This window comes from Astyanax mexicanus, chromosome 8 (genome assembly GCF_023375975.1).
Source record: "Astyanax mexicanus isolate ESR-SI-001 chromosome 8, AstMex3_surface, whole genome shotgun sequence".
NCBI lineage: Eukaryota > Metazoa > Chordata > Actinopteri > Characiformes > Acestrorhamphidae > Astyanax > Astyanax mexicanus.
This window is the reverse complement of record NC_064415.1, coordinates 2,956,929-2,974,977: the sequence shown is the minus strand read 5'-3', so window position 1 is coordinate 2,974,977 and position 18,049 is coordinate 2,956,929. Positions and strand designations below refer to the sequence as shown.

The 18,049-nt window shown below is 41.8% G+C and overlaps 1 protein-coding gene across 1 annotated transcript; it reads right to left on the bottom strand.

The window, feature by feature from the left end:
- Positions 1 to 824: 824 nt before the first annotated feature.
- LOC111192904 (uncharacterized) lies at positions 825 to 3,513 on the bottom strand. The gene is made up of 4 exons (XM_049482744.1): positions 3,396 to 3,513; positions 2,783 to 3,349; positions 2,439 to 2,516; positions 825 to 2,323 (listed from the first exon to the last, which is right to left on the bottom strand). Exons 1-4 carry the CDS (start codon positions 3,511 to 3,513, stop codon positions 825 to 827), a joined length of 2,262 nt encoding a protein of 753 aa, XP_049338701.1.
- Between the last annotated feature and the right edge of the window lie 14,536 nt (positions 3,514 to 18,049).

The following is an 18,049-nucleotide window of genomic DNA, read 5'->3' as shown; positions in this document are numbered from 1 at the left end:
TGTAGTGGCTGCTCCGATTCTGAAAGAATGGGCGGAGAAATGTGCGGGGTTAAATCCACTGAGGGAGAGTACGTTCTTGAGGTGAAAATGAAACCAATGACTGGTAGCAGGGGAACCGGATTCACTGATAAACAGGGGGTCATGAGGACGAGCACCTTGGGAGAGACGGAACTGGAGGTAGAGCTGGAGAGGTTCGTAAGGACTGAGAGATGAATGAAGTCTGAATATGTAAACTGGAGTATATATACCAAATTGGTTAGTTTTGCTTCTCTTGATGTTGAAAATGAGGGTGTCGGTGTCCAGGATGGTGATATCAGACAGACAGGGGTGGAGAGAGGGATGATGACTGGTGGAAGGAGTGGTAAATTCTGAAACTCGGAGAAAACCAAAGAAAGCTAGCAAAAACATAGCTTCTAAGGTTTGAGAAATGCTGGGAGAATATTGTCCGGAACGTAGAGTGGAAAGGCAGCAGGAGAGAATGTGAGAGGTTAGGGGAAGACGTTTGTGAGTGAGAGGAGGTTCGCTCCTTTTAATGCCTTTTAAAAGCAGTGCGATCTGAGGATGACTAACGAAAGGATGAGGTGAGCCATGGAGGAGTTTATGACAGAAGTTGATAGCTGACAGGTAAACTTTGAGGGAGGATGATCGAATGTAGAGGCGGGAGCTGGTAAAGGTGAGGAAGTTGGCCGTGCTAAATAGATCAAAGGAGGGAAAGGGGATTGAAAGAAAAACGTGGAACCGACGAAAACATTGCCATCCTGTCCAGTAAGTAGAAAGAGTGTTGGGGGAAACGGCGTTAAGAATGAGGTCCTGGGATTGGAGAGTCAAATTGTAGAAGGCATGTGCAGCGGGAAGACGGTGTCCAAATAAGGTGGAACTGGGGTTGGATGTGGGTCTGAGAGTGGAGCCAAGGTCCTGAATTTCTGAAATTGGAAACGAGACAGAGAATCAGCAATGGGGTTAGATGAACCAGGAATGTGAACAGCTTTGAGAATGAACTGATGCATGATGGAGTGCCACGTGAGCCTCTGGAGCAATGGCATTAAGGACGGGGAATTTGACCGACCCTTGTTGATTGCGTTTACTACGGCTAGATTATCAGAGTGCGTGAAAATGACGCGTCGCGTCCATTCGTGTCCCCATAGCAGGGCAGCGACGATGATGGGGTAAAGTTCATGAAGCGCGGACGAATCACAAAGATCCGAGGGGAGTTGAAAAAATTCGGCAGGCCATTGGGAGGCGAACCATCTGCCGTCGTAGAAACCGCCAAAGCCTGTGGAAGGTGCGGCGTCCGTGAAGAGATGAATATCAACAGGATTAGATACTGCGTCGTTAAAGAAAAACGAAATGCCATTCCAATGAGAGAGGAGTAGGAGCCAGAAACGTATCTCTGCTAGACAAGCCTCATCCAGGGTGACGAACTGAAAATAGGATGTAGCTGAAGAAGCGAGGAGGAGGAGATGGGAAATAAACGCGCAACCTTGTGGGATGATGCGCATGGCGAAATTCAGATGCCCGAGAAGCGACAGGAGCTGCTGCTTGGTGCAACGAGGCTGTTGCAGAAACTCTGAGAGAACTTGGGAGATGCGAGTTTGCTTATCGCGGGGAAGAGAAGCCTGTAAGTTGACAGAGTCCAGCAAAATCCCCAAAAATTCGAGCGATGTAGACGGACCAACGGTCTTTTCGGCGGACAGCGGAACGCCCAGGCGGTGAAAAACTGATGCTAGGGAGGTGATGCAACGAGCGGGCGGAGAAGACAGGGCGTCGAGGACCAGAAAGTCGTCCAGCAGGTGCACGACATAGGGAATACGACACACGTTGAGCAGGATCCAGGACAGTGCCTCAGCGAAACAGTCAAATATCTTGGGGCTGCTCTTACAGCCGAAAACGAGCCGGGTGGCGAAGTAGTAACGCCCCTTCCAGCGCACGCAAAATAGGTGCCAAAAGTCAGGATGGATGGGTAAGACCTTAAAAGCTGAGATGATGTCTGCTTTGGCCATCCAAGTGCCGCGTCCGACGAGTTTGATGAGGGAAATCGCATCATCAACACGGGCATAGCACAAAGAAAACTCGTCGCTGGGCACCAGGCTATTGACGGAAGGAACAAAAGAGCCATGGGGAGCGGATAAGTCAATGATGAGGCGTTTCTTCCCCGAGTATTTGCGCGTGGCAATGCCGATGGGATTAATCCGAAAAGTAGAAAAAGGGGGAGAGGAAAAGGGGCCGACCATGAAACCATCAGAAACCTCCTTGGCGAGGAGAGAGGAGACAACGTCGGGTTCAGATTCTGATGACAGGAGGTTGGGAGCCGAGAAAGAAAAGTCTGGCAATGAAACGAGCCCAGGAGAAAAACCGAAAGTGAAACCATCGAGTAGGTAGCGTACCGATACAGGGTCAGGGTGAGAAGACAGGCAAGCAGCGAGTTCAGGCACGTTTACCGGGGTTGACAGATAGCGGAGCAGTCAGCTCCGCCCGAACTTGGGAGGATGGTGGGGGCAGGAAGGGCGGGCGTGAGCCTGAGCGCAATAAGAGCAGATGTGCAGGAAACGACACGAAGATGCACGGCACCCGTTCGCGTTAAAATTATTGCACACGGCCTGCTTGCCAAGAAAATAAAGGCGCCTTCCGCGCGAATCGCGAGAACTGCAGGTAGTGAGACGCGGTGCAGCTGAAGGTGCGCTGGCAAAGGGGAGTGAAAGGAGAGAGGGGGGGGCAGGAGAAGGAGCGGTGACAGGAGCAGAGATCACCAGTGAGCAGGCTGAGACGGGGTGTGACGGCTGACCGCACAGTTCGCAGGAGAGGGAAGGACGGCCAGTGAAAATACGGCAATAAAGCTCGAGATTCAGGGTGCCCCAATAGGTAGCGATGTTCCATTGCTGCAGGCGCGCAGCTGCCTGTGCGGAGAAAAGGCGATGGTATTCATAAAATCCCGATCCTCCGTATCGCACAGCCATGTCAAGGATGATGGACAGGTAATCATCGAGTTCCTGCCGGCGGGCAGGGAAAACAGCGCAGATAACATCGCGGAAAGTAGAAAACGCGAGAGCGAACTCAGGCACGATAAGGATCTTGGAGGCGCGGGATTCAGAAGATCCGAGCGTGAGCGATACGCCCCCGACATCGAGAAGGCGGGGCGCCGCAGCGGCAGCTGATGGACGTAGGAGAGAGGAAAGGTCTACATCCGCACCTTGCAGGATTCGCTGGCGTAGAGATGGCTGAACCAGAGGAGGACAGAAGGAGCGGGCACCGGCTGGAGGCGGGGCGGGAGCTGCGGTGGAGAGGGAGAAGGAGCCGTCGTGGACCTGAGGAGTGGGGAGGAGAGGCTGGGCAGCTTGAACACTCGGAACACCTGAGGAGAGAGAGAAAGGAAGAGAAAGTGATGTTAGCTGCTGAACGGCCTGGGGGGATCAGAGAAAACGGGAACAGGGGGAACAGGGGGGGCTTGGGGAACTCGGGGGGCTTGGGGAACTCGGGGAACTCGGGGAACAGGTGAGCCGGAGGGAACAGGAGCATGGGGAACAGGTGGGTCGGAGGGAACAATAACGGGGGAAACATGGGGGGCTTGGGGAACTCGAGGAACTCGGTGGACGGGGGGGTTGTGGGCGGGAACGGGAACCAAGGGGGCGGAAACGGAAACGGGGGGGAAAAAGGAAGAAACGAGGCCACTGGCGGGAAGATCGGAAAACCCAGGAGGGGGCAAAGAGGAGAGAGAAGGAAGAGCAGCAACAAAGGGAGGAGAAGGGCGGGAAAAGACAGAAGAAAGAGTGGTAATGGGCCGTGTGGAAAGGAAGGGGCCCGCCTCACCGGCGGGGGGGGGGTGGAGCGGCTGGAGGGAGTGTGGGCGGGGCGGCCGCGCCGCTTGGGTGAAGTTGAGGTGACGTCATCGCGGCTTCGCGGAAGCCGCGCGGGGGATCTTCGAATGGCGGCGTCTGAGAGTAAGAGAGAAAAGAGGGTCCTCTTAGGAGCGGAACGGGCGAAATGGATCCTGCGGTCCCTGAGGACCTTCTGCAAACCAGCGACGGTCCACTCGGACATGGAGCGGGCTGGAGCCGGAGATGGGGAAAGCAGCGCACGGGAGGTGGAGGCCACAGGGGAGCTGCGGCGGCGAGATACACGCTGGGAGCGCCGTGCGGGAGGAGGGGAGGCCTGAGATGAACGGCGGGAACGTCCAGAGCCGGGGTGGGCCACGCCGGAGCGGCCGCGCCGGGCCGGGGAGAGATCACGCCGAGCCTCGGAGTGACGGTGAACTTCGAAAACAGGTAACTTGGCAGTCACGCGAGGTTGAACGTCACAAAGGTGAGGGGAAACAGGGAGGTATATATATGGCCAAGGGGAGGAGCTTGTAATTGAGGCGCGCTCCATATACCAAAACTCTGTTAATACTTAACATCACTAAAGCAATTGCTCCAACCGTTATTGCTTTGCAATGCATAACCATAACGATTTAATAATATGATATCCTTGGCGGTTGCTTTATTGTTTCTAAGGTGTTGCTAATTGGTTGTAAGGTGTTGCAAAGTGGTTGCTATGTGGTTGCTAAGTAACATGTTTGCATAAATCAGGTTAAAGTAATTGCTACAACTGTTATTGCTTTGCAATGCTCAACCATAATGATTTAATAATAAGACAGAGACTGGGTGAAAATGGTCTCCGTGGGAGTTTTACATTCACTGTCCAAAGACTGCAGTACTTTTTCTGGGTAGATTTATTGCATTTATCACAAGCCTAATACTTTATTCCAGGATAACTGAATGAGGTTGACTGCAGATTCCATCATTCCGATGGTAATGGACCAACGCTAAGCTGGACCAGATTCAATTCTGCAACATCAACATCATCGTTACACACAGTACAGTACAGTACAGTCTGAACTGTGCAGATTAATGTACTGTATCTGAAGCCTCAGGGTGCCCAGGCTCTACTTTCCAGGCCACTGTGACACATTTCAATGTGCCATCTGGTTCCTCCCATGATAAAGCTTTCAGACAGTAAACAAAACATCAGCTGCTTGAATGGGTTTCATCTCCTCCTTCAGCACATCTTTACTCTGAAGATGGAGGGGCTTTAGAGGCTCTGATTCTGATTCTGAGAGCAGCTATAGACTGAAAAGCTCCATCCAGTGAAATAAATTGATGTTCTATTATATGTTTGCCTTTAGGAAGCATCAGAACTACCAGAGTGAAGAACAGCGAGGTCAGGGTCACAGTTCCTCAATCCTTCATTTCTCACAAATCTGCAGTCGAGCGCCACGTGTACGAGATATATAGCTTAATATCTGTCATTTTATATTTTACATCAACAGTAAACAGAATAGTAAATAAAATAACATTGCTGTTCCCGTAAATGAGCTGCTGGAGCTCCTTCACAGCGTCAACCAGCAGCTCAGTTTCCTCTGCTGAGAAGAGTTTGTTGGACACGTCCAGGTAGCTGCACCGTTACAATAGCAATACACCAAAGACAGAGCTCACCTGATCTACTCTTAAAGAGAATGATGAGCAAGAGACACTCTGATTGGGTAATTATTTCATGTTACGCCCAAAACTAAAGGCACCCATGATTAATTTAGAGAATTAGTATGTGGGTTTTGCGTGTTTTAAGCCACACAAGGTGTACTTTTCCCATGGTTATGATAGCAAAGACCCACTGATACTAATACGCCCTAAATCAAGCTGCACTGTGCACGGTTCTCCTATAGATCACTATAATAGGGCTCTAAATATGTAAAATAATACATCAAGCCTATATATACAGCTCTGGAAAAAAATAAGAGACTGCTTAAAAATGATGAGTTACTTTGATTTTACCAAATTAAAAGCCTCTGGAATATAATCAAGAGGAAGATGGATGATCACAAACCATCAAACCACCAAACTGAACTGCTTGAATTTTTGCACCAGGAGTAAAGCAGCATAAAGTTATCCAAAAGCAGTGTGTAAGACTGGTGGAGGAGAACATGATGCCAAGATACATGAAAAAAAAAACTGTGATTAAAAACCAGGATTATTCCACCAAATATTGATCATTTCTCAACTCTTAAAACTTTATGAATATGAACTTGTTTTATTCTTTACATTATTTGAGGTCTGAAAGCTCTGTATATCTTTTATTTTTGTTATTTCAGTCATTTCTCATTTTCTGTAAATAAATGCTCTAAATGAGAATATTTTTATTTGTAATTTGGGAGAAATGTTGTCTGTAGTTTATAGAATAAAACAACCATGTTCATTTTATTCAAATATATACCTATGATTCAGAATCTCATATTTTTATATATATATATAATATAAAAACTGACAATGAAAATTGAAACTGCCAGACAGAGCATCTTTTCTGATTTAGTATCTCCTGTGTGATGGTGAGATTCCTTTCCTCACAAATTCATTTTGAAACTAGAAGACGTGCACACCTCCACTGCCCCCAGCTCCAATCAGCTCATCCCTGCTCATCTTCGCTTAGCTGGTGATTTACAGCGTTTATCCTTCAGCAGATGAAGCTTCATTCTTCCACCAGCTCTTCCATCCTGCAGTGGCCCGAGGAGAGACAGAGAGAGACAGAGAGAGAAAGAAAGAGAGAGAGAGAGAGAGAGAGAGAGAGAAAGAAAGAGAGAGAGAGAGAGAGAGAGAGATGTCTTCCACGTTCTTCTCTAACATCATTTTTCTCTTTGATCTGTACCTGAAAGCTGACACTTGTGCCGGTTACAGAGAAATGATTCATCATCCCTCTCTTCAGGGCCGGCACACGTCAGCCCCCTCCGTAAAAACACACCTTTATACGAAGAAGAAAGAAAATGAAACAAAATGAAAAGCGTGTCATGAATTCCTCCGCTCCTCCTTTCAGAAACTGCGATAGAAAAGAGTGATAGAAGTCAGAAAGAGTGATAGAAGTCAGAAAGAGTAACAGAAGTCAGTCTCCAAACACAAGCAGCTACAGAAAAGCACCAGAAATATAAGCTCTATTTATCGCTCGTTGTTTTTAATAAAGAAAATGCCACTATATAGATTAGGAAAGTCTCAGGTTTCGCTGTCAATCGCATATTTAGCGCATATTTAATCAGTGAGATGTACACACAACAGTATATATTTAATCACTTATTTTTTTACATTTTAGGGGAAGCTGAGCTTCCCTTGCAGTCTTAGAGCAATCACCACTGATATATATATATAAAATAATACATTTATTGCATATTACAGCAGACATACACTAGTAATATCAGTGCTGAGGATACATAGATATATATAATACCAGTCAAAAATTTAGATACGCATTAAAATCAGTGGTTTTCAGTATTTTAAAATGTTCTGCGACAAAACTGAAAGCTCTGCGCAGGTTCTAGCGGGAAACTCGAAATCACGCCACTTTTTACAGCCAATCACCAACTCCCACCTGTCCTTATAAGACCTCCCTCATACCTGTTCTCCCCTGCTTGCAGACGATGACATACGTTTTCACCCTCCTCCTTCCCCACCGCCTCCAGTTCGGTCCCGCCGGTTGCCCAGGGGATAGGCTCCGCCCCCGCCGTACCTGTACGGCAGGATCTGCGAGGTTCCAGACGCTGCGGACCTGGGCTTTCGATGGGGCTTTCACCAAAGACCCTATATACACTATATTCACTATTACTAATTGTCATACGTGTTTATTGGGATTCAATCTTTCTTGCTGCACTTTTTCTCTAGAGTTTTCCCGCTAGAACCAACTAACATTGTTTAACTTACAGCTCTATCCATCTCCAAGAAAACTATCCTCATCAACTGGAAGTCTAGAAAAAGCATCAGTATCAAATCAAGTCAAAGGAAAAGTGTACTAATAGATCATATATATCCATGCATTGGCGTAGGAACCGCGGCGTAGGCGTTGAAAGCGTGCCAAAATCTGCACCCTCGCCATGGAAAGTGTTTCTAATTAAAGTTAGTTAAAGCAAGTATCTCTGCTTTTATAAAGAAAAAGGTGTGAACATGCTGCAGAGAGAGGGTGCTTTTCCTGGTGGGGGTGCAGATTTAGGCACTACTGTGGTGTCAAGTTCAGCACCCCCGCCAGGAAAAGCACCCTCTCTCGGGAGAGGCTGCAGGTAACATGAGCCTCTCCCTAATGAGTGCCAAGAGTTCAGAGCAAGAGTTTCCTCTGTTGTACAGGATAAGAGTTCATCAGAGTTACTAGCTTCAGAAAGCACAAGTTAACAGCGAATTACCCCCTATAAAATCAGCAAATCATACTGTTATCAAGTTACACTATTATATTCTTGAAGAAGCCTTTCTATAATATTACTGATATAAGTATCAAGTTATATTACTGTATAATTATAGAGTGGTTTGACAAGAGGTCAAACTTATGAAAAATATCCACTTAGCTTTGCATGAAGAAGAATTTAACATACTAAATTATGGTTTGGGAGGAACTACAAAGCATTCATGCTCAGGGCCCTGCTGACGTTTAATAAACAATGGTAAACTGAACTACTGGAGCATTAAATGATGAAGCTTCAGGCTACTGAACTGTCGGCTGATGCTTTAACTGCCTATCACACACACACACACACACACACACACACACACAGACAGATAATGAGTTGCTGTTTTGTAGAACAGAAGAACAGAGAAGAACAGAGTCTGAGTGTCGTGTAAATGAGTGTATTAAAGGAATCATGTAGTAACTTAAAAACAATGTTAAACAAACCTAAATACTCTGTTAACTGATGAATTTATCCTGTACAACAGAGGAAACGTTTGATCTTCCTGCTTTCCTGGGGTTTTTCTGATGAGTGCCAGTTCCATCATTCCTAAATTTGTGATGCTCTTTGTGTAAACTGCACCTAAGGACACTTTTGAAGCTTTTGAAATTCTTCTTTTTCTTAAAGTATTTTTTTCTTTATTTAGTTGAGTAGTTGTTGCTTCTCATAATCTGGATTAGAACATTACTCAAATATTCAGTATTCACTGTATACCTGTAACTCTACCTCTTCACTACTTTACTTTAACTGATGCTCTCAAACTTTACATTAAGAGACAAGAAATTCAAGTTATTAACTCTTGATGAGTTCAGCACAGCTGTTAACTGAAAGCCTGAGTATGAGGAGACTCTACCTCATAAAGAGACTCAGTCCACTGCTTCTGCAGGTCCCCCAAGGTCTGGAATCGGCCCTTCTCCACAATCTTCCTCAGGGTCCGGTCAGCTCTTCTCGTTGTGCAGCGTTTTCTGCCACAGTTTTTCCTTCCCACAGACTTCCCACTGAGGTGCCTTGATACAGCACTCTGGAAACAGCCTATTCGTTCAGAAATCTCTTTCTGTGTCTTACCCTCTTGCTTGAGGGTGTCAGTGATGGCCTTCTGGACAGCAGTCAGGTCGGCAGTCTTACCCATGATTGCGGTTTTGAGTAATGAACCAGACTGGTAGTTTTTAAAAGCCTCAGGAATCTTTTGCAGGTGTTTAGAGTTAATTTATTGATTCAGATGATCAGGTTAATAGCTCATTTAGAGAACCTTTTCATTATATGCTAATTTTGTGAAATAGGAATTTGGGGTTTTCATTACCTGTATGAAAAAATCATCAGTATTAAAACAATAAAAGACCTGAAATATTTCAGTTGATGTGCAATGAATCTAAAATATATGAAAGTATACTTTTTATCATTTCATTATGGAACAGAATGAACTTTATCACAATATGCTATTTTTGTGAGAAGGACCTGTATAAAATATATATATATATATATATATATATATAGAGAGAGAGAGAGAGAGAGAGAGAGAGAGAGAGAGATGGTATATGGATTCACACAGCAATGCAAAAAAAATACATCTCTGAAGGATTTTAATATTATTGTCACATCTTGGCCTCGTCTCGTGTCTCTGTGTGTCTTCCCCACGTGACCTGTGCTCCCCTGTGTCTCCTGTCTCAGTACTTTTCCATGTGTGTCTCATTTGTAGCTCCGCCCCTTCCCCAGGTGTTTCTAATTTTAGTGTTTCCTGTGACTATACGTAAATAGCCCTCCTCTGCCACCTTGTCCTCTGTCGGTCTTTGCACCTTCCCATGTCGTTTTGTCTCTCAGCGTTTCTCTGTGTTTCATTGCCTCTGTTCCTCACGCCTTAGTCTCTGTGTTTATCTCTAGTTTTATGTTTCTAGTTTCCTGTTTATTTCCGTCTCCCTAAGCTCCTTATATATATCCCTGCTTTGTGTTTATTTTCTAGATTAGCTACTTGTATTTATTCCGTTAGTTTATCATAAGTACTTCTTGTTTGTTTAGGTTTATGTTCTCTAGTTTCACTCGTTGTTTTGGTTTTTGATTATTCGTTTATCTTGGTTACATGTTTACGTTACTTGTTTCATTGTTTACTTGTTATTTATTTATTAAATCATTCATTTTTCCCTTACCTGCATTTGTGTCCGCCTCCTCGTCTCCCTGCCTGGGTCACTCCGTGACAATTATATTTCATGGTAAGTTAATAGTTAGAGACTGAGGGCGGGTAACAAATGCTATTTTTTCCTTGTTTTAAGTAGTTTTATTCATGTTTTAATTACATATCTTACTTTCGCAATTAGGACAAAGTACATGTGCTAATAATAACGTACACTATGCTTAATAATATAAAAATGTATTTTAAATTTCCTGGAGACAGAAGTGGAACAGATTTGGCGGAATATGCTCTCTAGTTTCTGCTCATTTTCAGTCAAAATGTATCAAATCTTATTACATCATGTTTAACAACAGTTAACTGCAGTTACATAATAATGCTAATAGATCTCAGTGGGGCAGATCAGACACAGAGCCGGGATACAATACAGTCTGATACACACAGAATAACAACTACTACTACTACTCTAAACCACAAAACAAATGAGCGGTGGCAACATATGGCAGACGTATATATGCAGCAAATATACAGGGGCTGGACAATGAAACTGAAACACCTGGTTTTAGAGCACAATAATGTATTGTGGTGACGGACAGTTCTGGTGGAAACAGGAGAGTTGAGGTGAACATTGAATTCTGTGTGATTTGATCAGCCGTGGTTTTATGAACATCCCTTTCAGACAGCTTCCTCTTACAGCGTCCACAGTTAATCCTGTTGGATGTGGTTGGTTCTTCTTGGTGGTATGCTGATATTACCCTGGATACCGTGGCTCTTGATGCATCACAAAGACTTGCTGTCTTGGTCACAGATGCTCCAGCAAGACGTGCACCAACAATTTGTCCTCTTTTGAACTCTGGTATGTCTCCCATAATGTTGTGTGCATTGTAATATTTAGAGCAGAACTGTGCTCTTACCCTGCTAATTGAACCTTCACACTCTGCTCTTACTGGTGCAATGTGTAATTAATGAAGATTGAACACCAGGCTGCTCCAATTTAGACATGAATCCTAAAATCCCACACTAAAATGATGACAGGTGTTTCAGTTTCATTGTCCAACCCCTGGCTGCCATTTACAAACTCATACAGTTTCGTGCATTTCAAAATCCCTCACATTTTAAGTCAGGTTTACAAGAAATCTAAAATAACCACCTTTGAACCACTTACACACTACAATTAGATTATCAGAATCTGATAGGTCTACCTTGTTTCTAAACTGCTCTTTTACATTTTATGACACACTAAAACAAATTATTATAATAAATATCAATAAATATTAGTCCAAATTTCAGTAAATAAAAAATTACACCACAATACTTGAGATTTAAACACTAAAAACTCTAACTATTAAACTAAGTTAATTTTGCAACATTCACATCTCACCTATTAAAATTATCTAGCGTTACTTTTGCAACATTCTCTTTCTCTTTATACATTCACAATCTTGCTTAAACATTGTCGCACTATTGAATAAATTTGCCTGGAATCCCTCTGTTTACCAGAGGTGGAAAAAGTACTGAAAAATTGTAATTAAATAAAAGTACCTTTACTTTGCTAAAATTCTACTCAAGTAAAAGTAAAAGTACCCATCTAAAAATCTACTCGAGTAAAAGTAAAAAGTACTTAATTTAAAATGTAATTTGAGGAAAAGTTACATAGTTACTTTTAATTATTTGATGTAAAAAAAAATAATCGTTTTAAATAAAAAAAAACACAGAGGTGCGGGTGGAGGGAGGAGGGGTTAAGTGGGATGTGAGAGTCAGACATGTGGATTGGGCATTTATGGAAATACGGAACAAATCGCGTCCCTTATTTGTTTAATTTTTTGGTTTCAATTCAATTTTTTTTCCAGCATTTTATTTTTTACTCAGTAACGGGGAATTTTCCAATGTAGTGAAGTAAATTACTTGTGTCAAAATCTACTTGAGTAAAAGTAAAAATACCTATTTAAAAAACTACTTTAAAAATAGCAAATTACTCATAAAATCTACTTAATTACAGTAATGTGAGTAAATGTATTTCGTTACTTTCCACCTCTGCTATTTACTCATGATTTGTGGTCTTAAGTGACCTTACTCTGAACTACAAATGAACAAAAGTCATGTTAAAGATAAGATAAGCTAAGATAAGATACGTTTATAGTTTATAGAATTTAGCAGCAATCCTTAAGGTGTCTGAACAAAAATAAAATAAAATAAAAACAGCTCTATGTACAAATACACATAATTTACAGTGGATGTATGGAAATATATACAATATACGTAACACATTTTACCAATAATAAATACAGAAAGTGCACAGTGCGTTGAAAGTTCGGTTATTAAGGTTTGTTAGTTTTATTTTTTCAGTTCCTTGGCAGTGGTTCAGTTCCCGTACAGTACAGGGGTAAAAACTGTTTTTCAGTCTGTTTGTCCTGGAAGTGATTGGCTTGTTCTCTGCAAAGACTCTGTGAGTCGGCCAATCAATATTCAGTGTGGTTTAGATGGGGAGTGAACAGTTACAGCAGTATAAAGTATTTCTCTTTTCGCTTTACTTCAGTCTTAAAGAGCAGTACTGCCCTCTGCTGCCCAACACACAGACATGCAGTGTGATTAATAAATACACAAGTGTTTATAATGTTATATAAAATCATTTTAACCCTTTTAAATCCTGCATCCATTACAGTAGAAATCATGTATTGTCTTTATTTTTAAATGTTTTGTTTCACTGCACTAAAAAAACAGTAGTAATAGAGTTATTGAGGGAAAGTTAAACAGATAATTTTTACTAACTTAATGTGATTAATTAGGGTTTCTTTTACTGTTTAGGAATGTCTTATGAAATATAAAATATATTACTGTACACTTAGGCTTTCAATACAATGAAAATAGATTAAAATAAACACTATTACATATTTTAGTTTATTGGATTTTTAAATTTTTGCTCTATAGATTTTATAAAAGAATATTAGAATATTCTTTTTTGTGCATTATTTTTTTAAACACTTTATTAAAGCCATGAATGTGTTTACAAAAATTTAAATTTAAATTTTTACTGTTTATCAACATTTTTAGTGTAACATACAAATTATTCATACATTTCAACTTGCTCTGAAGGTCTAATTCACAACAGCAGGATTAATTTTAGTGTTAAATATGGTAGAAAAATGCATTTTGATGTAAAATATCACAGTTTATTATTATTTATTTATTTATAATTTTGCTTTGTAAACTAACCCCAAGCATTATTATAACTTTATGTTAGATCACTTCCACTGGATGGAAGGATGAATGTATATTATTAGCCAGAGTTAGCTGTCCATCATCCTTGTTGCTATTTATAGGTTTATGTTTGAGTAAAATGAACATTGTTGTTTTATTCTATAAACTACAGACAACATTTCTCCCAAATTACAAATAAAAATATTCTCATTTAGAGCATTTATTTACAGAAAATGAGAAATGACTGAAATAACAAAAAAGATGCAGAGCTTTCAGACCTCAAATAATACAAAGAAAACAAGTTCATATTCATAAAGTTTTAAGAGTTCAGAAATAATCAATATTTGGTGGAATAACCCTGGTTTTTAATCACAGTTTTAATTTCATGCATCTTGGCATTGTAACGCGGGACCAGACGGGAGGCGGACGTAAAAGCGGGTAAGACAAACTTTAATGAATAATAAGTAAACAAACAAACAAACAGGGGAATAACGAATAAATATATATACATAAACAAACAGGGAAAACCAACACAGAGCTAAGCTAAACAGATAAGAACAAAACAAGGTTAGGGAATATATACAACGGATAAATACGTAAATATATACAAAATAAACAAATAAACAAACAGGCAAGAAACGTGACTAGAAATATACAAGAAATACAGAGCGTAACGAAACCGTGAACAAACTATAGTAAACGTGGCGAGACAAACGACAGTGGAAGGTGCAAAGACCGACCGAGACAAAGTGGCAGACGAGGGCTATTTATAGTAACATAAAACACACTATAATTAGAAACACCTGGGGAAGGGGCGGAGCTACAAATGACAGGAGACACAGAGAGGCACAGGTCACGTGGGGAAGACACACAGAGACATGAGACGAGGCCAAGACGTGACAGGCATCATGTTCTCCTCCACCAGTCTTACACACTGCTTTTGGAAAACTTTATGCTGCTTTATTTCTGGTGCAAAAATGCATCATTATATATCAAACTACTACACTGAGCGCAGTTCTGCTCAATATATATATATATATATATATATATATATATATATATATATATATATATATATATATATATATATATATATATACTGTAGGCCTATACTGCATTTACAATAACCCTTTTATATTAAAAAATAAATAAAACTTTAAGTAAAACATTAATGATACAATAAAATGTGGTGGATTATATAATTATTTAATAAATATGTGATGATCAGATTAAACAGCTGTAAACATTTTGCATTTGCATTAAGTTTTGACATAAAATAGCAAGTTTTACAAAAAACAGCATCGCTTTAACTTAATAAAGAATAGTATATGATAATTATACAAATATTATATATATAACATTTATAAAAATATATATATATTAACAGTATTTAAAAACTAGCAGCATTTTCAGCTACGCAACTTTACACAAAAAAAATATATTTTTAAAAAGCCAGCATCACTTAACTTTATTATAAAAATGCAATAAATGCATTGTATGTTTGTTCTGCCCCAGTTTTCTTTTTTTTGTGTTTAGTGAGAGAAATCAACCCTGTTTTGGGTTTAGACAAGTGCATTAAAGTGTGATATAATAACTATAATAATATAATATTTGATTTTTATGTTTAATATGACTTAAGTATTATTATTGGAAACTGCATAATAAATACTATTTATGTATTTCAAGACTTTTGTGGTATTATTTGAGAGAGCGGGAGCTGGAATATCTGAACATTCTGCTGCTGCCAGTCGAGTAGAGAGGAGCTCTACACAACTCTACAGGACTTTTAACCTTATTTTAGTTATCTAGAACCGTTTATAAGGTTCTTTAAAGAGTTTTATTCTTCACAGCAGTTTCTGAAAGCAGTGAAGATGATGCACTGGTTGCGGAGCCTCTTCTCCAGCACTGAGACTAAGCTGCTGGAGAGGTGGAGGAGAGAGGAGAGATGGAGAGAGGAGCATAAGTTCCTGCAGCTCCAGAGAAAAATCAGAGAGAAGGAGTGGAGGATAAAGAAGGAGGAGGAGAGGAAGAAGAAGAAGAAGCAGGAGAGGAAGATGCTTCAGAAGGAGAAGAAGAGAAAAAGACAGCAGGAGAGAGAGAGACAGAGGGAGGTGGAGCTTCAGATAAGGGAGCTGAGAGAGAGGGAGGAGCTTCAGGGCTGTGCTACACAGGTAGGACCTATAGCCTCCTTCCACTCCTACCTGATGACGCTGACTCCGCCCCCTCTGGAGCACACCTGGAGCACAAAACTGGGCTTCATAGAGGAGGAGCTGGAGGAGCTCCAGAGGAGAGTGACTGAGCTCCAGAAAGAACGAGAGAGAGAGGTAGAGAGTGAGAGACAGATGGAAGAGGTAGGATGGAGGGATGAGAAAGAAGAGAAGAAAGAAAGAGGAATGCTAGAGGAGATGGAAGAGTATTTCCAAAAGATGGAGAGAGAGATGGAGAGAGTCAGGTGGGCTGAGAAAGAGAGAGAGATTGCCATAGAAGAAGGAATGGAGAGAAAGAGTGAGAGAGAGATAGGAGAGATGGAGATGCTCCAGGAACGAATGAGAGAAATAGAGATGGAGAGAGAGAGACAGAGAGAGGAACGACAGAGGGAGACGGAGGAGAGACTGAGAGAAGCAGAGAGGAGGATGAAGGAAGTGAGAGAGACGAAACTGAGATTAGAGGAGGAGAAATGGAAGGAAAGATGTTTAGAGATAGAGAGAAAGAAAGAGGAAGAACTCAGAGCTGCAGAGGAGAGACTCCAGGAGATTAAGAGAAAGATGAGGGAAGAAAGAAAGAAGATGAAGAGAAAGGAAGAACTAATGGAGGAAAGAATGATGAAAGAGCAACAGGAGAGAGAAAGGAGAGAGGAGGAGAGTAGGAGAGAACGAGAGAGAAAGAGAGAAGAAGAACAGTTAGAAAGAGAACGAGAGATGATGGAGATCAAGATGGAGGAGAAGAAAAAGCTAAGAGAGATGGAGGAAAAAGAGAGCGAGGGAGCAGCTTAGAGAGATGGAGAGAAAGATGGATGAAGAGAGAATAGAGAGAGAGAGGGAAGAGGAGCTTAGAGAGATGGAGAGAAAGATGGAGGAAGAGAGGATGGAGAGAGAGATAGAAGAGAGAAAGAAAGAGATGGAGAGAAAGAGGGAGGAAGAGCGAATAAAAAAAGAGATAAAAGAGAGAAAGAGAGAGTTCAGGAGGAAGATCGAGGAGGAGAGGACGAAGAGGGAGATAGAAGAGAGAAAGATAGAAGAGGAGAGGAAGATAGAGGAGGAGAGAATAGAGAGAGAGATGGAAGAGAGGAAGATAGAAGAGGAGCGGAAGATAGAGGAGGAGAGAATAGAGAGAGATGGAAGAGAGGAAGAAAGAATTGGAGAGAAAGTTAGAGGAGGAGCGAATAAAGAGAGAGATGAAAGAGAGAAAGAAAGAGTTGAGGAGGAAGTTATAGGAAGAGAGGATAGAGAGAGAGATGGAAGACAGAAGGATAGAAGAGGATGAGAGGATAGAGAGAGAGATACAGGAGGGAGGGATAGAAGAGGATGAGAGGATAGAGAGAGAGATACAGGAGGGAGGGATAGAAGAGGTTGAGAGGATAGAGAAGGAGATAGAAGAGGGAAGGATAGAGGAGGATGAGAGGATAGAGAGGGAGATAGAAGAGGGAAGGATAGAGGAGGATGAGAGGATAGAGAGGGAGATAAAAGAGAGAAGGATAGAAGAGGATGGGAGGATAGAGAGGGAGATAGAAGAGAGAGAAGGATAGAAGAGGATGAGAGGATAGAGAAGGAGATAGAAGAGGGAAGGATAGAGGAGGATGAGAGGATAGAGAGGGAGATAAAAGAGAGAGAAGGATAGAAGAGGATGGGAGGATAGAGAGGGAGATAGAAGAGGGAAGGATAGAAGAGGATGAGAGGAAGATAGAGGAGGAGAGGAAGTTGGAGGAGGAGAGGATGGAGAGGGAGATGGAAGAGAGAAGGATAGAAGAGGATGAGAGGATAGAGAGGGAGATAGAAGAGGATGAGAGGATAGAGAGAGAGATAGAAGAGAGAAGGATAAAAGAGGATGAGAAGATGATGGAGAGAGCAGTGGAGGTGGAGAAGATGCAGGAGTTGAGGAAGGAGCACATGGAGAAAGAGAAGAGGAGGAAGAAGGAGATGATGAGGAGGATGTTCGCTCCGGGTGGGCTCATCTTCCGCTCTCAGAGGGAAGAGAGTTGCCGTGGAGACGGAGGAAAGTGGAAGAACCTGAAGAACACCACGGCAACCACCGAGCAGGAGGAACCCAGAGAGCCGGAGGAACCACCACGATCTCTCTGGCCCGTTTTACATACAGAACAATGTAAATATATTAAAGATGGATGTTTGTCTGGAGCTTTAAAAGTAAACTTAAGAGCATTAAAAGTATGTTCAAATTAGGTAAATAATACTAAAAGTACACTTTCAATTTAAATTTAATGTTCTTTGTGTAAATACACATTAAATATACTTTCTCTGTATTTCAATAAAATGTATTTTAAGCAATGC

Excerpts from the sequence above, each read along its gene's own strand:
- LOC111192904 (XM_049482744.1), bottom strand. The coding sequence starts at position 3,513 with ATGCTCCTGTTCCCTCCGGCTCACCTGTTCCCCGAGTTCCCCGAGTTC. Across the intron at positions 3,350-3,395 it reads TTCTCTGATCCCCCCAGGCC|GTGTTCCGAGTGTTCAAGCT; the intron begins GTTCAGCAGCTA and ends CTCTCTCCTCAG. Across the intron at positions 2,517-2,782 it reads CCTCTCCTGCGAACTGTGCG|GCTCACGCCCGCCCTTCCTG; the intron begins GTCAGCCGTCAC and ends TATTGCGCTCAG.